The sequence below is a fragment of the Microdochium trichocladiopsis genome (genome assembly GCF_020744255.1).
Source record: "Microdochium trichocladiopsis strain MPI-CAGE-CH-0230 chromosome Unknown B0I36scaffold_6, whole genome shotgun sequence".
Lineage (NCBI taxonomy): Eukaryota > Fungi > Ascomycota > Sordariomycetes > Xylariales > Microdochiaceae > Microdochium > Microdochium trichocladiopsis.
The window spans coordinates 2151047-2174246 of record NW_025763549.1 but is presented as its reverse complement, the minus strand read 5'-3'; the positions used below and the strand labels follow the sequence as shown (position 1 = coordinate 2174246).

Sequence of the window (23200 nt, the reverse complement as noted above, 5' to 3'; positions counted from 1 at the left end):
TATAAGCATAGGTCATCTGATAAGCTCCCATACGTACCTGCCAGCACTGCCTCCTTCAACTAGGGGTGATAGTTGTCTCCGAGTAACCAAAACAGGCCTGGAACTGCCAACCTCAGCTCACCATCGCTTCCCAGCTGTATTGAAGTGTACGTTCCAAGGTCCTCGTTCAGAACACAGCCCACTGCAGCTGCGCATGTGCCATCCACTATTGTCTAGCTCTGTCGTTTCTCGGGTTTCCAGAGTCAACATCGAACTTACCACGGCCGCTTTCGGTGATCCGTACTTTCGACATCGCCACTAGGACTGGACAGCTCGGGTATTCCTTTGACTCAACAGTCTCATTCGCCCAACGAACCACTACGAGCTTTCAAATAGGAATCAGCACAAGTAGAGTACCCCAGAGATTGCCCATCATGAGCTCAACAGCAGTCGAGCTGCAACCGCTCCAAATCACAACTCCGACTCCCACAACCGCCGGAACCACATCCAAATCAACACCCACTCACGACAAGGCCGACACCAGCTCGCCACCCTCCATCGCCACTGCTGTCAGCAGCAGCAGCAGCACCACCCCCCATGGCCGCTATGGGCCCTACCACGCCCCCCTCGCGCCCTCCAGCCGTGCGATGCAGACCATCGTCGCGGAGATGTGCTCCTTCAATCCCGCCAAGGCCGCCGTGATGCTCCAGCTCGCGCAGCCGGGGGTCGGCAGGGGCGTGCACGACCACAGCAGCTTCACCCTCCGGCCCGTGGAGCGGTCCCGGCGCTCCCTGTTCTACATCTACGTCATGACGTTCGGCACGCTCGCGGAGCGGCGCAGGGTCACGGACGCGACGCACCGTGCGCACATGCGCGTCCGGAAGAAGCTTGGGCCTGGGCAAGGGGAAAGAGGAGGAGGAGGCTACGACGCGAACGACGTGGACCTGCAGCTCTGGGTCGCCGCGACGATATACTGGTCGCTGATTGTCGGGTACGAGGAGGTCCTGGGCAAGCTGGACGACGAGACGGCCGATCAGGCGTACAGGGAGTTCTCGGTCATGGCGACGGGGCTGCGGGTGCCGCCGGACAAGTGGCCGCGGGACCGCGCCGCGTTTGCAGAGTACTGGGAGCGGGCGGTCGCGGGGCTCGAGGTCACGGACGAGGCGAGTAGCGTGTCGGTGGACCTGTTGTGGCCGTCGAGGAACCTGCCCTGGGCGTTGTGGCTCTTGACCAAGCTCACGGGTCCGGTGCACCGGTTTACCACGATAGAGCTACTGCCCGAGAGGATCAGGAACGACTTTGGATATCCGTCGACGGTGTACACGCGATTCATGTACTGGTGTAAGAGAGCTGTCGACCGTATAGTGTATCCCTGGCTGCCGCTGTCGTTCAGGCACTTCGTCATGAAGTATCATATGGCAGACTTTCGTCAACGGCTGGCCAAGGGCATGAAGCTGTGATGGGTGTGGAAACATCGAAACGCAGTATAATTTTATGGCATTCTCTAACCGGACCTAGTTTTCGCTCCGGCTTGGTGATTTCCGGTCTGCTTCTAGATCCAGTTCGAGCTCGCGTAGCCACATCTGATTCCGGGCAGCTGATACGTAACGGCATCACGTTTGCCCACAATTCGTTGCCGTGTTTGAGTGGGAGTGCAGCGAGTTCATAAGACAACAGCATGCAATCACTCACTTGACAAGGAGTATGCGGTACAAGCGCGCTACTTGAGCACCTGCACAGCATTACTCGTTTGACGCGTGCAGTGATGCTAAATTGTTCTACTAAGGTGATGACCCCGAACACAGGCTATTCTCGTTCCCTGTCTTTCGAGTTCAATGGCTGTATGAGGGGAGGGGGGGGGCTTCCGAATGCTGTTCTTCCGGAGGCATGGCTAGTGGTCGAGCTTCAAGTTCTACCGGTCGCCCGCCCTGATCTCCAGCTGGTCGGTCATCGGATTTGAGATCCTTCTTGCCCTCTAGCTCCGACAGCGTGGCAGAGTCAATTTCTGCTGTTGGCCGCAGAGATTGGCCAGCACCAAGCTCCCACCCAGGCTTGTAGCCTGCCAGTTCTGACATTGAAAGTCCCGTGGTATCTGGTGGAAGTGGCGGGAGCACAGTGATGGGGAAGCTGTGCTGGAAAGTCACCTTCTGGCGAGACGTGGGAAGCTGAACGCGGCACCGCACATTGACAAAGTAGGCGCGCCGGATGCACACTGTCCTGAAAGAGCTGCACAGACCCTCTGTGATGCGTGGCAGCGAGATGACCCGGGCCCAGCCATTACCAGCATGCAGCAGCCCTATGCCGCCGCTGGTACTGCTGCTGTCACCATGATCTTCGTTGCCATCAACAGCCCGGGTGCTGTGTTTCTCCTTTCTGCTCTTCTCTTGCGCGGAAAGGGTTTCTTCAACGACCACCCCTCTCCCCGCGTACTGTTGCCCGGGCCGTGACTTGCCTCCTGGGAGGACCCGGCGTTCATCAACCTCGCCTTGCCCGTGGACGAGTATCTCCATGTCTACAATCACCTTCTCCAGCCCGATCACAGGCGGCATTGCGTGTGGAGTCGCTTCCGAATCAATTTCCTGGTGGCCTGGCAGGATTTGAAGTTGTATGTCCAGTGGCCGGCCACGGTGTACTTCAGTTGGACAAGTCAGCTGCCAGCTGAGCAGATAGTCTTGGTCGTGCAAAGGAGGCCTATTAGACGACGAGCCATTTCGAAATATGGAAGATGTCCTTGCTAACAGGGTGTTCTTTATGCCTGCTCCCAAACCTGGAGCCTGGAAGGCGAAGTGTCCAAACCTCTTCTGGACTTCTGATGACGATGCCGGCACGCCCGTGGCGGCTGCTCCGGCGTCCAGTGGCCGGTCGAAGATTATTGGAACAGAATCGATCAGTGTAGCAACCGAGGTTCCCGGCATTTCGACCCGCGCTGTCAGGGTATACTGCACCGATAACTCGCCTGGAACGTCGAAATTGAGAGCCTTACGGACCATCATGGACGGTGGGAGCGGTTGCAAGGGGTCCATATCGTATTTGTCCTCGTCGCGTGTGGCGCCGACAATGCTCTCCTTTTCCTTCTTGTGGTTCTTGCCATCGCCCCATTTCCTATCGAAACAATCGGCATCTAGGATGCGGTCGGGGAAGGCCACTGAAAAGTCAAAGCTCCTCGACATATCTGCCGCCATGCCGTGGTTGTACTCTTTGCGCAGGCTCGGCAGCAGATCGTCAAACACTACGTGCGGCTGCGCAAACATCCGCGCCATGCTAATTGTGTAGTAGTTCTGCAGTCCGCCTCCCCCTTGCTTCTTGCTGGGCCCTATCTCGACCTTGAGATTGCCCTGGAGCGTAAGGACAATCTTGCACGGTGCGGACAGGCCCACGTCCGAGGCGACATGCGAGCTTGACGAGTAGACCAGCCGCACTCGGCCGCGTATCGGGTCTTGAGCGCCGCAGTGCACATGTTTTGGGTCGTCGAGGATGATGTAGGGTTTGATCTTGCCAAGAACCAACTCGTATGGAGGGGCCGCCATGGTAGTATAAGTTGGTAAAATGCTTTGTGACTCAAAGGGCCAAGGTTGAGAGTCACCATCCGGACGCCGACTTTATGGGACGTTTGTGTTCTGGGAACATTTATGACGCAGTCTGATCGACAAGCTGGCAAGGACCAATCAGGCCGCTGTATTGTGTTTGCGGCGTCATAGGGTGAGTAGCCACCAGGGGTTTGGTTACGGGCCGCCAGGTTGGAACAGAGGTCCTTCCTGCTGGAGTGCAGAAATGACAAGGTAGACACCTAAGACTTTTTGTTCCTGGCCCCAAACGGACGACCATTCAGAAGCGTGAGCCATGGCTGCACGACCGCAAGTATATGGCCTGTTGGCCGGTGCCCACATTGATTGAATTTTAACGGCGTCGACGGTGCGTTCTGCTCGGATCCATAGATGGCCACGTGGAGGTAGGGTATACCGACGTGAACTTAAGACCGATACGGAGCGGTCTTGGGTCGCCCGTAATACAGTTCTGGGGGACGGACTGTATTGCTGTTCGCAAACAGGGCGCGTCTAAGAAGACAGTCCTCGACAGTGTTCATGGGCGGGCTCATCCTCAAGACCCACAAGCCACGGGAAGATCCGAACAACCAAGGGTTTGTTCTCCACGTCGCCCCTGTTGATCGTGTGGCTAGCGCGACATGGCCTTTGTCCTGGAACGTCTCTTGTAGAAACACTTTTTGGGGCTTGTGTCTGGCTCTGGTTGTCCTCCCTCGCCAAAGGACGCTCCTTTGCGCTTCTGTCGTGGCCGTGGGTCCTGGGGGGTTTTCCCATTGGCGCCCCGACAGAAAGCTGGACTGAGCGAGCTGGAGCAAGCTGCAAATGCGAATGTTTGTTGAAGTTCATCTGAGAACTAGTTAGCCGATAGAGAGAGCTAGATTTTAGTATACGTTGCTTGGGGCAGGTAAGCAGAGGCGACTTGAAGAAGGCGGAAGCGGCACCCGGACAGACAGGGGTCTCAGCCGCCTGGCCGCTTCCCTCCGTGAAGAGGGTAGCCTCAGGCGTAGGCATCTGTATATGTCAGCACAGCTGACCCCCAACCTGACACGGGACGCCTCCCACGCCGCCGCAACCCGTCGACCCCGCCCCATGCCAACAACGCATATGCGTCCTTGGCCAGCCCCAGGCCCTTTCAGCTGTCAGTCACCCTTCCCCCCTTCTGCTCTCGTCGCCGACTACCAGCCTCGGCCGCGCTGACCCATCGCCTTTGCCGACTTCGGATCAACCCTGCGTGCCCAACATCTCTCTCGTGGTGGCCTCACATCCCTTCCAGGCGTTGAGCAACGGCCCCCAGAGCCGGAGCCCTGCCCTCCGCAGGCCGCTGAGGCGTCTGGGCCATGTAGTCCTCGGCCTCCAGCACGACCCACCCCCCTTCCTTCGATCTGCCTCGTCCAGCTGGCACAATGCGCCGAGTCGAGAACTTCCCTGATATTGTCCGGGACGCCCACTTGGAGACCGAGTTCATCGATGCTCGCACCACCAAGCACATCCGCTACAAGGCAGGCACTTCAGCTCGCCAACGGAGACTTCGCAAGGAGGAGCAATGGACGCGCTCATGCGAACTCGGCCGCGGAGCCTACGGCATCGTTTACCTCGAGACTCGCGGCCAAGATGACAAACTCCGCAAGCGCGCAGTCAAGGAAATTCGAAAGTACATTCGGCCTGGCCAGCCGTTAGACTACGATCGAGAGCTGGAAGCCATATTCAAGTTCTCCCATGACCGAGTGAGTCCCTGAGAAGCTCATGCTCTGCTGTCATGCCTCTCCTCAGCCCGCCGGTGTGAACCGGCTGTCTCTGTGGAACTGCTACTAACCAACACTCTGTCTTCCCTCCTCTAGTACGCGCACTGCTTTGTTACTGCCGACGGTTGGTACGACGATGATGATTCAGTATACATCTCGATGGAATACTTCGAACTTGGCGACCTCCACGCACATCTCATGGCACGCAAAAAGATACCGGAATACGAAACGAGGCAGATCGCAATGCAGCTCTTGGACGGGCTGGCTTTCATGCACGAGAACAACTTTGTCCATCGGGACCTGAAACCTGGTGTAAGGCTGCGATGATATTTCTCCAAGATCCCAATCTCGTGGCGTCCATGCTGACGATTTTCCTGTCTCTCGCCGCAGAACATCATGGTTGTGGCCACCGGTCCAGAGTGGTACGTGAAAATTGCCGATTTTGGCATCAGCAAACGACGACGGGAGGACGTTTCCACAGTAAACACGATGGGGCGAGGGACATACGGCTATGCGGCTCCCGAGGTCCTCGGTCTCGGAGACACCCCGGAAAACGCGTCGTACACGTTCCTAGTGGACATGTGGTCGCTTGGAGCAGTCCTCTACAAGCTGCTAACTAGTGAGACGGCTTTTGGAAACATAGTCAGCTTGCTCAAGTATGCTGAGCGGGAGATCGACTTCCCCTCTCCGCCTCTAAATGCGGCCAAGGTGTCCGAGCTAGGGTCAGACTTCATTCTTGCGCTCATGTCGCCTCAACCACCAGCCCGGCCTCCTGCAGCCTCGGCAAAAGTCCACCCTTGGTTTTTTTACTCGATCGAGGCTCCGGCAAGAATGGAAAATGGAGGTGTAAGCAGCATCGAGTAAGTGAAGCTGGGAGACAGCCTTTGTTTCAGGTAACCCGATGCTGACGCAACCACCACAGTGACCAGGCAGCCCGATCCGATGATGAGAAGCCTTTCCCCGACGACAGCAGACACGACTCGGAAGCATCAATTGGGCAAGGTGCGCGTGGGCATATACATCCGCTGCATTCCAAACAGCCCCCTATAGCCTACCACGGTCCGTATATTGAGCCTGGCACAGACGATAGTCTCCGGGGCAGCTTACCTCATCTGCCTGCTGATGGCAGGACAATATTGAGGACGGCATCACCAGGAGATCTCGAAGCGGCTGTGCGCAAAGGTCGGGAGGAGATGATAAACAAGTGTGATAATTCCAGTCCGGGATCAGCCGCTCAGAAGAACAGTGAACCTGAGCAACACCCGCGAGAAGTTTCACAGAGCGGCCACGCCAAAGACCTCGACAAAGACGACCCAACCACCAATGATCTTGTCATTGCAGCTTCATCCGACTCCGATGCCTCAGAAGCATCTGATAACAATTTTACCCATGCGACACGGCCATCAGCACCTCGGCGACTCACTTTCTACTCCAAGACAGAAGGCTTTCATGAGCAAGTAGAGCTAAATAACTTGACTCGCTTTGGCGACATGAAGACGACTTGTTTCTCCTGCGGCAAGACCGTCAAGAGAAAGGATGGTCGTTCCAACGAACTAGAGTGCGGACACGTGCAATGCATCCCATGCCTCGAACGAAAGTTCAAGCAGGCGATCAAGGACCCCGCGGCAATGCCTGCGGTATGCTGTACAAATGAGCCCATACCTCTGACCCTCATGGCTCTCTGCGACCTGCCACCAAACTTCCGTGAAGATTTCACTCGGAAAATGGTCGAGTATGGCCGCAAGAGAATATCCTGTCCTGTGGAGGAATGCCTCGCTGATGTGCAGCTGGAGACGGCAAAATACAGGAGAGGATCGGACGGCTCTATCGTCGTCACATGTGATGTGTGTCATACCCAAATATGCTGCGATTGCAAGAATGAGAAGCATTTCTCGAGCTGCATCCAGGACACTGGGACCCGGAAGCTTTTGACGTTGCTGGAGGCAGAACGGGTCATTCAAATCGTTGACTTGGATGCAGCAGAGCAAGGCAGACAGGGGCGAGCATCCGCCCGCAGGCAAAGCCGTATAGGGAATACTTGTTGGCATTGTAACAAGGCCTACAACTGGAACACCTTTGAGGTTGCCCAATGTGGGCATTCTTTCTGCCACCCTTGCCTGCTTGGGTGGTTTCTTGTCGGTCTGGTATTGCCCCAGCACAATCCGCCGAGGTGTTGCAACCTCGAGATCGGACTGGCGTGCTACAGACGCATTCTGGTCAACCCCTGGCTGAACAGCGCATGGCTCGCCCAGCATGAGATCGCTGAAACCGGTTCATGGACCTGTCCGACCGGCGCACACGTGCCCAAGAATCTCTACATCACCAGCACAGCTCCAGCGGTCTGGAAGCCACGAGTCCAATGCGAAGGCTGCGGGCCCAACCACGGTATCTACTGCATTCGATGCAAAGCGAAGTGGCACAGAACCGAATGTTGGGAGTTTCGCTCTATCGAGGAACTCGAAAGACGCCTTTGGCAGGTCGACATCATTGATGAAAGCTTTTTGCAGCAACTATCTGCCGGCATTTCTTACGAACGAAAGCTGAGATCCGGCGATAAAGTGTCACAATTTCACCGGGCTCAAAAATTCCTCGACTGCAGAACTGAAGCACAGCAGGTTATTAGACAAGAGATCCCTCGGCCCTCTGCCGTACAAACCGAGTATCCGCAGGCTGGGGCCTTGAGTGAGAGCGATTGGGAGGAAGAGGATGAAGAAGAAGAGGACGAAGCGCGGGACTGGGAGTATGCTCCATACTCTCCTCGGGGTTATGGACACGACGAGTGGCACGACCCTTATGCTCGCAACCGGATGCGCGGGGGACATTGGGCGGATGAGGTAGACACATACTGATGTGGCGAGCAAAATGCTCCGCACAAGATAAGTCGTCGAACTAGCAGCAGGTCGCATGTGGCAAAAAGCACGGCATGTAAGCCACAACTCCAAATTCTGCTGTTGCAACAAGCGTGAATCTCGATAGACACACTGGCTAGCAATCGAAATCAAAGCTCGTTAACTGACTCTTTCAGCATGCCCCAGGATGGTGATCACGAGACGATGGCAAGGCCCTCGAGTTTCATCTATTTGGATGAGAAAGACCTTGGTCAAATGTTGCAGGTCTAATGCTCTCACGTACCGCAGATTCTCCTAGCTCCTGTGCGAGTTGGTGACAAATTACGTGCGATCTTTGAGTCTGCGTCTCTAACCCCCCGACTCGGGTGGACTTGAACCAGCCCAACCCGAACTGTGTAGCCTCCAGGGCTGTACAGAAGATTCCATCTCCCAGTGATTCCGGGGGTTTCCTCTCTCTGTGAGAGTTTGCCAGGTGAGAGTGATGTTCTGGCCAAAAGGAATTCGTCTTTGCGGGGCAATTGTACATAGGCTCCTTTTGAGGCTGTTTGCGCGAAGAGCTTTGGACTGGTTCTCAAAAGAGGTTTTCTTTTTCTTTTGCTGTGCGATATCGAGGCGGACCCTGCTGATCACGGAGAAACGGAGGACTGCTAGGTTGATTCCGTGTTAAGAACAGACGAGAGACAATGAGCATGCGAGCACTTGTCGCTGGCGCTGTTGCGGCTGATCTTTCTTCATACGTTGTGTTGCGCAGAAAGGTTTGGCCTTTTGTTGCTCGTGGCTCGTGGCAAGAGCGTATCTTGGGGATGGCGAGAGTGATTTCGATGGTGTGTGGTCTCGTGTGTGATCTTGGGTCTTTGTCTTGGTCCTGGACTCTGCTCGGTGTTCGAGCTTGAGACTCAGCAATAAGTCATGTCTACATATGGGCAGGTGTTCTAGGAAACGTTGGAAGGCAGCGCACAATGACAGTGCCTGCGCTGGTAGACAATTAGGCCTGTGAAGGGTTATGTTGTCTCCAATGGGCATCAGAAACGCGCTGAGGAACGCGCTGCTTGGAGTGCGCGCCAAAGCGTGTCGCTGCTCCTGGCTGAGAAATGATGGCATCTAGTTTCGAGACAGACTTGATGTTCGGGGAGAAACAACCTTTCACAGTTGGGGGAGACTGATAGGAGATGCATCTTCGAGAGCAAAGTGTGGTTTCAAGCGGCACAAGACTGAACCTCGTTGGCGTTGGGGTCTGCGGTATGGCTCTCAATGATTGGAGGCTGTGTAACGGCGAAAGTGGGCATGGCCGATATCATGAGATGCTGGAATGAAGGGACCTGCCTCAAAGCGCGAGGCTTTCAGTCTGATAGCATCCAGCAAGCCAGAAGGGAATGTCCGCAAAGGCAACGGATGAGGTTTGTTGACATTGGCGCGGCCAACTGCCAACTGGTCCGTGCGGTGGACGAACGTCACAGTCACGGGCCATTGTTGAGAGAGAAATCTGCAACGGTCCGTGACCAGCAGGACGAGTAGAGGAAGTGAGCCTGGGAGACGCCTACGTGCTCTGAGCCTACAGGGTGCCTTGCGAGGGCCGAATGTAGGCTGCTTGGACCAGGATGGCTCCCAGGCGCTGACCGCCTGACGTCTGCAAAAGTGCTGCGATCATCGACCTCCTTGTCATTATGTACTTCTCAATGAAGCACGGGAAATCGCAGATGACGACTGGGTCAATGCGCTCTGCAAATTTGAGGGGAGGTGGGCTATGTCTGGCTTCGAGGGTCCTTGTGTCGCATGGCTGTCGACAACAATGGCCCGCTTTGAGTGAGGCTCGTGAAGGTGCTTCTCTCGCGCCGGCCAGGAGTCGTCTTTGACCATTGAATGGTATGGATGGATAAAAGCCGAGTTCAGTGTATCATTGACGCGCCTGGGTTTCCTTGCTCTGTTGAGAACAATAGTGGTGTCCCACAGTAGCGCGGCGCGACTACTGTTGCTTCACAAAAACAACATATATCTTCGAGCAGCACCAGGCTGCCAACTTCTGAATCTGCAAGCTCAACACAACACACAACTCTACGCACCAACCACTCAAGGGACTGCAGAGCTGTCAACTACAAGCTGAAGGCTTTCTTGTCCTCCAGATCAGGTGTTTGATCTCAGAGGAGGACTCTGCGGCTTGTGCACGTGAAGTTACTCCTCGCTCATATCGATACCTGCGCCACAGTCCTTTGAGATGGTTTCCACAGAGACGAGCAGCATCTTTCTGCCCTCTGTGACTCGACCTTTTGTGAGTGCTCCACCCCTCATGCATCACTGCCTGGGAGCATCTCTCCAACACAAAACATCCCAACAACCGCCTGGCAATACAACCATTGCACGTCGGCAGGCCCCGGTCATGATACATCCATTCAATTCCTATTGAGGACCGATTCCTGACTAAGAAATACTTGTAGCAAGGAATTGCGAGACACGTGCCAACCGCCTCACACACGCATAATTGCAGTAAGTTGTACACCACAGCAACTCCTCCGTAGCATCACGACAGTGCAGCCGAACGACTTTTTGAAAAGGGTTCTAGCATCGCGATTGGTCACGGATTCTCAGAAAGTGAATTTTGTGCCTGTTGCACGCACGCGCGGTTGTGGAGGAATTGCAGTACCTTTACTCCTTGACACCGCCAACCCCGCTCTGAAGCCATCAACAGTGAGACTGACACTCCGCACCATCACGATAGCCACACACAAGTCGATCAGAGCAATTGCAAGCCGCAGTTCGACTCCCAGCATCTACTGGGAGAACTTTCTCGTCAAAAAGTGCCGCTGAGTTATGGTGAGTGACCCGCTTTCACCCCGCTCCTCAAAACCGATGAATCACACAACTGACTATACCCTCACGAGCCACTCAAGATCGCCGACGAGGCCAACGTGACTCTTGCCCAAGATCGCAACAGCCATCAGATGCATCAAGACAACATCTAGCCGAGAACATCTTTCTCATTGCCAATAGCCCCCCTCTGCACTTTAGTAAAATTCCCTCATCATTTCCTCGACGCTGCTATACTGTTACGCACCTCAACCGAGGCAACCCAACGCGTGGCTCATCTACACCTGCCATGGCAGACAATCCTGAGAATCCCGTCACCCCCTCCAGGGCCTCATCGCCGTCTGTAGAGCCCCAAGGTGATGCTCAGCCCAATTTTGACGAGTGGACTGAGCCCCTTCCCCTCCGGCTCAACCCTGCGAACCAGGACTCTGATGGCGAGGTCGAGATGACAGAGGCCGAGCAAATCAGAGCAATGGAGAATGTCCACATCACCACAGGTTGGAATACGATGCAAGTCCTCACCATCGACAGCAGAGCTCGCCTCCAAAGCGACATCGAGCAGGAGATCCGGGAGAACCGCGGCCGCGGCCGTCAGCGTGAGCCCCGCAAGCCGTACGACCTGGACGAGAGCCTCGCATGTCGCCAGGGTCGTGATTATACGGTGTGGGAAACTGAAGAAGAGAGAGCCAAGGCCGAGCCTCGCAAGAAGATCGGCCATTTCGACGCAGAGTGCGATCACAAGACTCTGGCGATGACCGCCAGGCTTCACACGACTTATAATGAGGACGAGATTGACATCTCGATTGTCGCGGACATCCAGGTCAACATGGCGGGTATCCCCGATCACTCTAATGTACTTTCCCCTGACGATCACGCTGGCTCTGGTGATGACGAAGGTAGCCATGGAGATGTGCCTCGGGAGAGTCCCCAGCCTGTTGCCAGTCAGGCACCTGATGATAGTCCGCACAGCGAACTCGGAAGCTGTCAGGACAGTGACCCAGAGGAGAGCCCTGAAGAGATTGATGCTAAGGACGATGATCATCTTCAGCCTGCGAGTCTCAACCAAGAGTGAGTGCCCATCTCTCCTTATGAGTGCAAGTCCTCTGGAGTGTTCAAATGCAACAGCTAACGTCGCATCCCCTGCCTATAGTCAGCCCCGTGTCCCTCAACAGCAGCCGATCGCTCAGCAGTTGCTAGACGGCGTGCGTGCGGTGGCTAGCCGAGTCGGCCACATTCCGCTTATACGCGTCATCCCCGCTGGCGACAACGACGGTGAGCAGAATACACAGGCAGGACCTGCGACTCAGCGTGGAGTCAGGCGAGACAACACGTGCGCGTCTACCTGCCGAAGACTGCCCTACCCTCACGCGCCTTGCCCGGACGACGAATCATTCTGCAACATCACCCCCGAGCCCACGGACCGGGAGCTCGCCAACGACAACTTCTATGCCACTGGCCGCACGCCCGTCGCCGTCAGCTCCGACGGCTCGTTTGACTACTCGGAGCAGCGCGTCTCCGCGAGCACTCGAGCGGACCACGTTTCCCAGGCAAGACTTGCAACGGTCAACATGCAAGACGCCATCAGCGATGAAGGTGGCTTCCATCGCGCCCGGGCTCAGATGGAGGCTGAAGGTTCTCAGACAGCACCCAGCGATGCTCAGCGGCGGGCCACTCTCGAAGAATCTCCTCAGATCTACAACGAGGTGGAGCGTCGGGCGAATCGTCTTGCCGAGATCGAGCGAACTACCCACGCAGCTCATTTCCAGGCATACCTGGATCGTGTCCGTCCAGCCGGACCGCAAGTCGGTGAAGAGTTCGAGATCATCAGTATCGATGAGCTCGATGACAGCCCCCAGCATGAGGAGAATGCAAATGCTGGCTCTCAGGCCTCTGGTGCTGCCTCTCAGAATCAAGATCAAGGTCAGGAGGAGCAGGACAACGAGGACGACTTGCGCAGTGTCGGTGGTCACAACCCTGGCGATCGCGAGGATGATGGCCATGCCGATGCCGATGATAACCACGAGGACAGCAATCAACAGGACGGCAATGGCGATCACAGCGATAGCCCAGGTGAGGATGGCGATGACGCCAATGATGCCAACGACGACAACGATGCGGGCCGTGGAGAGGACGAAGGCAACGACGCTGATGACGAGGACAACGGTGAAGAGAACGATGATGATGACGATGCTTCACAAGCCCCTGGCGTCAACAGCACCGATGGAGCAGGTGCTGCGTCTTCCTCGTCGTCGGCCTTGCCTACCACTTCCTCCCTTTCATTGGAACACGGATCGGGTCCTGAGTATGGCAGCGCGCGGGCCATTGACATCCCAGCGCCGCGTCCGCCTCGCTATTACCACTATCGCGACCTCCCCGTCTCCGCCCGGGCCTCAGACCTAGCGGCACGTTTCTCGTCTATGGACGCCGAGGTGTCACGCGCCCTCGAGCAGCCCACGAACGACGCCGAGTTTCCCCGGCCGTGGCACGCCCTCTTCCCGCTCTGGGGCCGCCACCCATTTCGGAGTACTTACTACGGTAATCCCACTCTGGCACACAATCGCACGTCGAGGCTGAGCAACGTCCACAGCGCGTCTTCCCAGTCCGCCGGAGTCCCCGCCCGGCGCATCGGCGACAGCGACCAGCCAGGCCGCCGCGCACCGCTCTTGAACCCCTTTGCCAACTCTGCGCTGCCGTCGTACAACACCACGTTCGAGCGTCAGCCCCTGCCTCCTGCTGGTGGCGCCCCTGCCCCTGTCAGCCGTGGTGGTAGCGGCAAAGACGGTGACGATGTTGACGAGGCCGAGGAAGAGATGCGGAAGATGTGGATGGAGGTCCCTGCTGTGCCCAAGGGCTACAGAGAGCACAAGGACTACTTTGATCCCGACTTCGACCCTGAGGGCGACGGTGAGGCGGCTACCTTTTAGGGCACCGGCTTTGTTGGACCGTTCTTGATGACGCAGGCCAGACACCTGAAATCACCAGTTTTGAAGAAGAACAACAGGGTCCTCGTCTACAACAAGCAGTACAACGAGCACACGGCCTGTCATCCAACTGCCCTTGTTTGGGCTGGTTTCAACAACATTTTTCCACGTCTGCGGATACAGAGAAAATTTACACGACTTCCGGCCACCGATATCTTTCATAGTATCGAAGGCTCATCATGAAATCACGACATTCGGCTGGGATCTTTTTTCGGCGTTCAAGATACCCAGGGAGAGTAGCAGACTCTCGTCGGCGTTTTTCTTTGACGATTTTTCGACACAGTACTTGACGACAGCGGACAAGACATACAGGAACAGAAAAAAATGAAAAGGCGAGAAAAGCACAAAAAAAAAGAAAGAAAAAAGAAAGGAGAAAGAGAAAGAAAGCATTGGAAGAAGGAGAGTTTGTTCACGATCCGCGCAGTCTGGATGGATGCCGCCTACAGGATCTACCTCTTTCCTTTTTTTGTTCACACATTGGGACGAGGTCAAGCGTGCAAGTGGCCCAGAACCAAACCGACGAAGTCCTTTGACTGTGGAGGGTAAGGCACTTGCATCACGGATGGAAGGGGAAGGCAGATAGGCGCGGCACAACTTGTAACCCAGACAAAGCCGCGGTAGCAGTAGACTACAATAACAACGTTTCTGGGAATCCCTCTTTGTTTTCTCTCCTGTTCCGCAAAAGTGAAATCAATCTTGATGAAGACTAGGCGACTATAATTTCCAACCCGGCCGTCATTTCAGGGCATCTCACTCGCCACGGTCTCCGGTGGCTCAGGCACTAACTGCGTCGCATCGCGGAACTCGGTCCACGGGCCAACGCCCTTGTGCACGCCCTCGGGCCGGTCTGCGCCCTTCAGGCTGGCCATGTCCACGCCGACGCTGGCGCCGACGCCCTCCAGCCCGCTGCGCTCCCGGTGCTTCTGGTTGCCCACGTGCTTGTTGCCGTGCAGCTCCTGCGACGACTCGCCCTGTACGGGCCTCCCCTTGCCCTTGTTCAGGTCCCTGCTCGTCGCGCCGCCCAGGGTGTCCTCGACGTTGACGCGGGGCACGTCCTCGTCCTCAGCCAGGGCGGCCGCCTGGATCGACATGTTCTCCACGTTGGGCCGCGGCTCGTATGTGTGCTCCGGGGGCGCGGTGCCCGGGGGGTACTTCTGCGCGTGGAACTCTGGGACCGCGTCCTTGCCGACCTTGACGCCCGGGGCGTGGCCCTTTGTGGTCATGGGCTTGGACGGCGGCTTGCGGGCCTTGAACTCGCCCTGATTGACGACCGAGTCGAGGTTGGCGGCGGATGCCATGCTGGTTTTGTTGTATTTGTAGCTTTTTCTTGTTGGTGAATTTGGTTGGTCTTTCCTGGCTGGGTTCTGTGACAGATGTGTTTGCTTTTCCGCTTGAATCAGTCTGTTTTTTGGTCGTTCTTCGTGATCTCTGTGCTGTTTGGCGGTATTGAAAACCTTGGTAAGTGGAAGGTCAACACCGAGAACAATTAACACGGCATCAGGCACTCATATATCCCAGCCCCCTCCAGTCCCCAGGACTCCTCAGGCACGCGAGCGCACGATGATGTCAAATACACCATTCTCGCGTCGTCATGACATCAAAACCACTGTGGAGTGACGATATAGAAGCCACCAGTGTAACATGCGCGTGCACCAATCGACAGGACGGAATAAAAGTGGGCTATCCGTCTGCAGTCTGACGGACCGCACAGCCAGTCCGGACTTTCTGTGACTTCTGACGCTCAGACTAAGAGATATGGAGATGGTTGTTATGCTGCCATATGCACAGCTGCACATGTGAGCGTGGGGATACAAATGGTTTTGCTTTGTGCTCATCACACACCGTCCTTCCTAGCGTGGGTGTTGTTGATTGGCGGGTCATGCCCCAGGCTTGGACCATGGTTATGCTGGGCCTCTGCCGGCGCATGATCTCCGGGCCGGCCGATCATGGCGTAATTGGGGATGCGTGGCCGTCGCGGCCGTGGCCAGAGCCCTGTTGGTCGTGACTCGTTTCCCATGGAAATACTGCAAGGGTGAGGGCGAGTGAGAGAAGCACGGAATCATCCGTCCTGCCGTAGCGGCTTCCCGCAGCTTGCCGTGGCGTGATTGACAGTTTGCATGCCATTATGCGCCAAGGCGGGGCTGAAATGCGCAGCGGTTTGTCGGAGTCTACTCGAAAGTCCTTTCTGATGCCCAGGCTTGCTTCGTGAGATGTTGGCTTCTGATAAAGTTAAAGCGGGTGGGATCACAACCATTAGCCGTCGTGTAGGCTCAACACTGCCCAGAATGATTCCTTGCAAGGCCACCACGCAGACCACTGGGGTATGGGGAAGGAGCAGCGCAAATGTCACGGGGGCTGGCAACCCCCGTGCTACATATGACTAGGTGGTCCTCTATACTCATCAACTAATGCCTTGTTGACGCGAGCAAACGGCAGTCAAGCCACCGCAAATCTCCTCACTTGCGACAGGTAACAAGATCCCCCTTTCATCTCGCCGGCGTCTCAGTGTGACAGGGAGCAAGGCGTAAACGTGCGAGGCCATGTATTCGGTGGGCGGCGACGCCCGAGGCAGCCATGACTTGCAGCATCCTGACTAAAGCCAGAGTGAGACCATTCAGTCTCTGTGATATCTGGGTGTCTTGATGTCAGCATGCTGCTGCGAAGATGGAGGAGAGCGTGTATTAAGAGGACTGGAACGTATAGTGCGCGCCGTTGCCCTAATTCATGAATAGGGACTCAACTTACGGGGCTTCAAGTCGGCGATGTCTTGTTTACGCGGCTTCAAGGTCGGCCATATCATGGGGAAAAAGGAAAATCACGACTTCGTCCCGCCCCGCGCAAGCAGCCATCCTTTCGTCTCGTCGATGCCGAACAGCAACGTAATGATCATTTTTGAGAACGTGTCGATGTGTTGCGGGCTGATATCTGGCATGCCGTGCTCGAGACTAACAGTAAGAATATTACACTGTCAGCCAGAGTCCTCCTTCAGAAGATGACCCCCGTGTCAAGCCAACCTTCATGGGATCACAGATTGTTACGCGTTGAGGAGAGGGGCTGAAATGCATCGGGAGAAAGGAAACTAGAATCCACCAACCCCTCTCCTTTTCAGGATGACCGACCGAAACGCACAAGGACACGACGTAAAAACAGCAAAAATAAAGAAAGCTAAAACTTACTCGGCGACCCGCAAGACCGTCCAACCCCTCCGGTTCCAGCCCACCGCGAAATCTACAGCGTCGGCAGCCTCATCCCAGCACTCACGCGAGACCGTCCAGGGGGCGGAGCAGAACTCGAGCATGGAGCCCAGGCCGGGGCACTCCTTGGGGATGTGGCCGCCCAGCAGCTGCTGTAGGAGCTGGAATATTCCCGCCGCGAGCACCGTGCGGCGGCAGGACTCGTGCAGGATCCAGGCGTGCCATGTTGGGCGGGTTGTCGTGAGTGGCGAGACGGGTAGGAAGACGGGCATCGGTTTGGCGGTTGTTTGGGGTTTGCAATTGTTGTTGTTATTGTTGTGGGAGGTGGTGGTAGCGGTCTGGTTTGGTGCTGCTGACCTCTTGGGTCGTCGCAACGGCGGATGATGAGGTGGTAGTGCCCCTTTGTTGAGCCACGGCGACGACGACAAAAGCTCTGCTATTTCCGCCGCTTCTTCGTCATCATCGCTTTCGTCCAATGATTCAAGGTCCAGACAGGAGCCCGCCGACGTCTCTGCGGTGACCAGCATCGACCGGACCCCTTGCTCTCGCTCTTGGGCCCTGGCTAGACTCTTCAAGCTCCTCGGCGGCGGCGGCTCATTGCCTTCCGGATACGGCGAGCTCGACGCTCTCGTGCGCTCGTGCAGCGTCACCATCGCACGCTCGAGCTCCCTGCCCGTAATCTGGATTGTTTCTCTAGCCAGAGCGTCATTGTCCAGATACAGCATGATGTGGAACAGCAACAAGGCCTGGGTCCGCGCCAGGACGTTGAATGTCAAGTTATCATCGTCGTTCCCGCGAGCCGAGGAGGTTGCTGCGCTGGGGAAAGGCTCCTGGCAGACCTCCCTGGCGCGCTGGATAATGTTGCGGGTAATCATGCCCGTGTTGGCCTTGTTTCTTGCAATGTGTAAGGCACAGCAGGCCTGTGCCATGGCGATGGAACGGGGGAGATTGCTGTTGTTGTTGGTGCTGCCGGTGCTGCTGTTGTCGTGCGTGTAGAGTAGAGGATGGGACCAGGGCGTGTGGCAGGAAGTGACCATCTGCAGAGGGGCTGAGCAGAATTGCTCGGCTGCATGCTGCAGGCGCGGGTCGGCATTGGCGTAGATAGCGCGTGGGCTGCTGTTGGTTTGGGGTGAATGTGGGAAGGTAAATGGTTTGGGTGGGGGAACAAGAGCTTTGCCGGGGTCGAAGCTGTTGCTGCTGTCGACCGCGATGTTGAAGTCGAAGGGCATTGGCAGCGACGATGCCGCGTTGTTGAGATTGGTGGAGAATATCGAGTCCATGATGTCGAAGCCTGGGCCGCCAGGGACCAGATTCTCGGGGTGGAGGAGGCAGGCTTCCATGCCGGCCATGTCTCCGGCCACGACGTAGTTGTCCATGTCTGGAGCCATGTTGGTATCATCGAGGCAGAAGTTGCCGATATCGAAACCGAAGTCTGGTTGGGGATGGGCAGTGCTGCTTCGACTGCTCCCCTGCTGCTGCTGAGATGTGTTGTTGTGGACAGCCCGGCGCTTGCGGTGTGAGACGACGGGAGTGTAGACACAGTCGAGCTGCCTCTCTACACAGCGGGAGCACTGCGGCACGACCAGGTCACAGCGCCGCTTCGCCCGGGTGCAGGCGACACACGACTTGCGGCGGGCCGTGGGCAGCACGGCGCAGTCAGGCGCCATCGCGGCGGCGGCGGCGGCGGCAGCATGCATGGCAAGGAGGAGACGACGATGCGGAGCTTCCGACGATGAACCAGGCCCGGGGAATGGACCACCGTGGAGTGGGCGGCGACAGATGGTTCACATCGCCAGAGAGACGCGGAAGGGACGACGACAAGCCGGTGGGAGGAAAGCGCGCGGGCAAGTCCGACCAGAGTATACGGACGTCGTTGTGAAAGGGGCCGGCCATTGGCCCGCCCCGGGTGGGGTTCCCTTGAGCCAGCCAATCACAGCGACGAGAAGCCTCCGCCGGGTCCGCAGCGGACATTCCGCAAAAGTGGAGACTTCTCGTTTGCGGCGGTGGGTGCCGGCGACATTGAATGAATGAGACGAGGCTGGCGAGGTGGACAGTCCGTAGATCTCAAGGCGACGTATATAACACTGTTGACGCTGTCGAATCTGATGAATCATGGAATATGCACAATACCCATCACCACTCTTCCATCAAGCATCATCCCTGATCCGCCTTTCTCGAGCCTCAACCGATTTCCTCTCCTCCCCAAAACACACACAAAACGACATACAACATGCCCAAAGCATTTGTAACCGCTGCCACCGGCTCCCAGGGCTCGGCGCTCTGCCGCCTGCTCCTCTCCAAGCCTTCCGCTTCGCCCTCATCGGGAGCCGCCGAGCCCTGGACCGTGGTCTCCACGACGCGCAACACCTCGTCCCCCGCGGCCATCGCCCTCGCCGAGCTGGGGGTCGGCTTGACGCAGGCCGAGTGGGACAACACGCCTGCCCTCGAGGCCGCGATCCAAGGGTGCACCCACCTGTTTCTCAACCTCATGCCCAACCTCAAGACCATGGAGTCGGAGCTCCCCTTGGCCGAGAAGATCCTCGACATCGCGGGGCGGAGCGGCGTCAAGCACATCATCTACTCGTCCGCCTACACGGGCAACGACGACAAGAAGGACAAGCCCAAGGACAAGGCAACCAACGGCGACGACGGCGACGATGACGACAACAGCAGTCCAATCGCAAAGCTAATGAACGCCCTGCACGACGGCAAATACGCCATCGAGAAGCTCGTCCTCTCCTACGCCCACGCCCAAAACACCACCACCACCACCACGACCTCCACCTCGTCAATCCAGACCGCCACCGTCCTCCGCCCGGGCTTCTTCCAACTCAACTTCCTCCTGCCGCGCGTCTCCATGATGTACCCAGCCCTCCCCTCCACCCGGGTCTGGACCACCGCCCTCCGCGCCGACACGCCCATCCCCATGGTCGACGTGCGCGACATTGCCCGCCTCGCGGCGCTCGTGTTCGACCAGCCCGCGCGCTTCAACGGCAAGGTCCTGCCCGTGTGGGGCGAGCTCCTCATTCCGGGGCAGATCATGGCGGAGCTCGGCGCCGCGGTGGCCGAGCTGGAGAAAGAGCAAGGCAGCACTGGCACCAAGGGCAGCCGCGGTGCTGAGTTCAAGGCCGAGTTCCTCACCGACGAGCAGGTCGCAGAGCGCAAGCCCACAGACCTGTTTGCCAACGTCCAGCTCCTCATGCGCGGCATGGGCAGGGCCGCCGCCGAGGTGCACCCCCCGCCCAGCTACGGGGTCGAGATGACCTCCTTCCGCGAGTTCCTCGCCGCGGAGCGCGAGCTGGTCAAGAAGACTTACTTGCCGTGAAGTTTGGTCCAGTGCCGTCTCTGTTGTTCACTAGACCACAGAATTAGGGGGTTTGGGGAGGAAGGTGTGCTAGTGGCATGTTCAATTGTTCTTTGGAAAACGGTCTATGACTCGGTCAACTAGAAGAGGTCGTCGCATACTTGTACACTCTCGATCTCACACAACAGTCCAAGAATAACGTCTCGAGTCCATACCGTGTATATATACTAGACTACAGTTCTAATTTATGCGTGCAAACCAAGAGGCTAAGCAATGCTCTCCTGGCACAGCTCTTTTGTAACCATGTACTCGTACCAATGTTGGCTAATTTATTTACAATGCGCCACCTGCCCTCGTCTTCACAATAAAACAGGCCAGAAGCACCGTCCCGGCACACACAAGTGTCGCCATCCAGGCAAGACACCAAGCATCAAAATGTGCCAAACAGGACAGGAAAAACGCCCAGACGCCAGAAGCAACAATGCTCATGAGTAACACTTCCAATTCATCCCTCAGATCGTGCCATATTCATCCAAGAGTCGTCGAACGTCGCTCTGCTCAAACAAGAGGCTACCGCAGCAAGCAGGGGAATATCATGCGAACCATAAAACACCAGTCGTCGTCATGCCCAGGTCGCCTGTCCTACTTAGACAGTCCGACCGCCGCAGTCGGGGATCTTGACGCCGGTCTTCAGGTTGCGGTTCACATCCATCAGGCCCCACTGGTCCTCCCACTCCTTGCCGGGCTCGTTGAACGAGATCTTCCACGGCTCATCGAAAAGTTCAAACCAAAAGTAGTTGGTTCCGTTGGTCAGCGCCGAGCAGACCCAGTCTTCAAGGAGCTGGTTGAGGCCGTCGACGCTGGCGACAGACGGGTCGTCACAGGTCGTCTGAGTCCCGGGGCACTTTTTGCCTCCCTTGGTAGGCCAGCCGATCTCTGCAATGATGTTCTTCTCCTTGTCCGCCTTCCAGAAGGCCTTGTTCTGGTTCTCCCAGAACGACCACGTCCAGCTGGCAGCTTCTCTGGCAGGCATGCCACCAAAGAATGGGTGGATGTTGGACATGATGTAGTCGCTTGCCTGGCCGAGACCAGCCGTCCAGTCATCGCCAAGATCACTGGTGGCGACAGGCAACGTCCAGCCGTGCGAAGTGAGATTCTGGCGGACAGTCTGCAGCAGATCGCTCAGCTCGGTGAGCGTCATTTGCTCGCGGAACAGAATCTCGTTGGCGACAATAACGCCCTTGAAGTGGTCGGATCCGTACTGGTCGAGAATATGCCACATCTGGCTGAGCTGCCGGCTGTTCGTGGTCGTGTTGCCGTCCTGCCATACACCCATCCAGATCTTCATGCTATCCTGCAGCTTGAGTTGCTGAATGGCGTGAATTGTCATTTCGGTTTGGTTGCAGTCCGTGCCGTAAAGACGGACGGTGTTGGTAAGCTGAGAGATGACGGCAATGTCGCGGGTGACGTTGTTCTGTGACGGCGGATTGTGGAGACAGTCTGGGTACTGGACATTGAGAGGGGTGTAGTCCACTCCGGGGAAAACCTTGTGCAGGTCCGGGTTGTTCATCAGAGCCTTGATTTCAGACGAGTTGATGTCCAGATCGCCATTCTCCGAGATGTCGTCGCCAGCGGACTGGCCACTGTGACCGCCACCGGCGCCGCCCTTGCCGCCACCTCCACCACCCCCAAGAATGCCGTTCTGCGAGTAGAGACCACCAATAACACCACCAGCGATAGCGCCAATAATGACGATGGTGACGGCGATGATGACGGCCCACCTCCGGCGCTTCTTGCTCTTCTCCTTCTTGGCCATCCATGCCGACTTCTCGGCGGCTCCTCCTGACCGGCCGGCACCAGCCATGTATGGTGTGCTGGGGTTGCTGACGGGATCGTAGTTGGCGCCGCTGTTGCGGTTGCGACCCATCATGCCGCCCACCACACCACCAGCGGCAGCGCCACCACCAACGTTGCCTCTGCTCGAGTTGCCCAGACTCAGCAAGCTGTTGCGGGTGGGACGTGCGTAGGTCATACCATCGTCCCCATCGTCATCAATGTCATTGGGGTTGACGTGGCCAAGATTGGGGTCCAGGCGTTGACCATACGCCATGTGCGCGTCGGTAAATGGGTCACTCGAGTGGCTGTACAGGCTGTTGTTACTCCTCGATGGCGTGTTGCGGCCTGAAGGGAAGGCAGCCGCGCCCATGGGCGTCAGGCTCGGTGATGACGAGCTTTGCGGTGTCCCATAGCCACCCTGGGGACCGCCGTAGCCAGGGGTCTGCTCGTAATAGCCTCCATGTGGCTGTTGCCTTTGCTGGTACTGTTGTTGCCCGGACGGCGGTTGTGTGTATGGTGCAGACTGGTACTGAGGAGGCGTCCTATCCTGTGGATATTGTGAAGGGGCCTGGCCCTCGTAGCCACCACGCATGGCGGCCATCCCGCTTTCTCTGGGGTGTCGGTCGGCTACACTGATGGCAAGCCCTTGCATGCCACCACCAGCGGACTCACTAAAGTCGTCAGCGCCAGGCGTCGTGTTGCTGGCCGGCGACTGGTACGCAGGAGATGGCTCCGACCGGTGCGGCGGGGGAACAGGGCCGAGCTCGGACAACTCGGCAGCACCGTAGGCTGCTCCTGTCCCGGCGAGACCTGCCGCGGCAGCCCTCTCGCGCGTACTGCTGCGTCTACGCTGGTGACGTCGCTGGTCAAAGCCGGGGTCTTGGCGACCGCCGTGGCGACTGGATGGGGACTGGGCGGCGTAGTCGGTTGTGTCGTAGCCGCGCCTGTTTGAAGAGGCCGAGGGCGGGTAG

The 23200-nt window shown here is 57.1% G+C and overlaps 9 protein-coding genes across 9 annotated transcripts; 5 read left to right on the top strand and 4 right to left on the bottom strand.

The window, feature by feature from the left end:
* Positions 1–626: 626 nt before the first annotated feature.
* B0I36DRAFT_270112 (uncharacterized protein) lies at positions 627–1554 on the top strand (the record flags this gene model as incomplete). Its single annotated transcript, XM_046151269.1, has 1 exon — positions 627–1554. The coding sequence occupies one exon, from the start codon at positions 627–629 to the stop codon at positions 1437–1439; it is 813 nt and encodes a 270-aa protein (XP_046011775.1). The 3' UTR covers positions 1440–1554.
* Positions 1555–1688: 134 nt separating this feature from the next.
* On the bottom strand, positions 1689–3506 carry B0I36DRAFT_384983 (uncharacterized protein; the record flags this gene model as incomplete). The annotated part of the gene is made up of 1 exon (XM_046161034.1): positions 1689–3506. One exon carries the CDS (start codon positions 3504–3506, stop codon positions 1812–1814), a length of 1695 nt encoding a protein of 564 aa, XP_046011774.1. The 3' UTR covers positions 1689–1811.
* Positions 3507–4924: 1418 nt separating this feature from the next.
* On the top strand, positions 4925–6127 carry B0I36DRAFT_244802 (kinase-like domain-containing protein; the record flags this gene model as incomplete). Its single annotated transcript, XM_046150093.1, has 3 exons — positions 4925–5245; positions 5360–5575; positions 5654–6127. The coding sequence occupies 3 exons, from the start codon at positions 4925–4927 to the stop codon at positions 6125–6127; spliced, it is 1011 nt and encodes a 336-aa protein (XP_046011773.1).
* Positions 6128–6188: 61 nt separating this feature from the next.
* On the top strand, positions 6189–8465 carry B0I36DRAFT_133206 (uncharacterized protein). The gene is made up of 3 exons (XM_046148244.1): positions 6189–6322; positions 6393–8179; positions 8401–8465. Exon 2 carries the CDS (start codon positions 6457–6459, stop codon positions 8110–8112), a length of 1656 nt encoding a protein of 551 aa, XP_046011772.1. The 5' UTR covers positions 6189–6322; positions 6393–6456; the 3' UTR covers positions 8113–8179; positions 8401–8465.
* Positions 8466–11203: 2738 nt separating this feature from the next.
* Positions 11204–13838, top strand: B0I36DRAFT_364019 (uncharacterized protein; the record flags this gene model as incomplete). Its single annotated transcript, XM_046158891.1, has 2 exons — positions 11204–11982; positions 12065–13838. 2 exons carry the CDS (start codon positions 11204–11206, stop codon positions 13836–13838), a joined length of 2553 nt encoding a protein of 850 aa, XP_046011771.1.
* Positions 13839–14489: 651 nt separating this feature from the next.
* On the bottom strand, positions 14490–15342 carry B0I36DRAFT_325851 (uncharacterized protein). Its single transcript, XM_046154279.1, has one exon. The coding sequence runs from the start codon at positions 15191–15193 to the stop codon at positions 14636–14638; it is 558 nt and encodes a 185-aa protein (XP_046011770.1). The 5' UTR covers positions 15194–15342; the 3' UTR covers positions 14490–14635.
* A 1368-nt stretch (positions 15343–16710) lies between these two features.
* Positions 16711–18756, bottom strand: B0I36DRAFT_364017 (uncharacterized protein; the record flags this gene model as incomplete). Its single annotated transcript, XM_046158890.1, has 2 exons — positions 16711–16840; positions 17072–18756. The coding sequence occupies 2 exons, from the start codon at positions 18754–18756 to the stop codon at positions 16711–16713; spliced, it is 1815 nt and encodes a 604-aa protein (XP_046011769.1).
* A 563-nt stretch (positions 18757–19319) lies between these two features.
* B0I36DRAFT_384979 (uncharacterized protein) lies at positions 19320–20574 on the top strand (the record flags this gene model as incomplete). Its single annotated transcript, XM_046161033.1, has 1 exon — positions 19320–20574. One exon carries the CDS (start codon positions 19320–19322, stop codon positions 20412–20414), a length of 1095 nt encoding a protein of 364 aa, XP_046011768.1. The 3' UTR covers positions 20415–20574.
* A 465-nt stretch (positions 20575–21039) lies between these two features.
* B0I36DRAFT_228173 (glycoside hydrolase superfamily) lies at positions 21040–22932 on the bottom strand (the record flags this gene model as incomplete). Its single annotated transcript, XM_046149109.1, has 2 exons — positions 21040–22702; positions 22754–22932. Coding segments are annotated over 2 exons (1842 nt in total), but the record flags the coding sequence as incomplete, so codon positions are not given.
* Between the last annotated feature and the right edge of the window lie 268 nt (positions 22933–23200).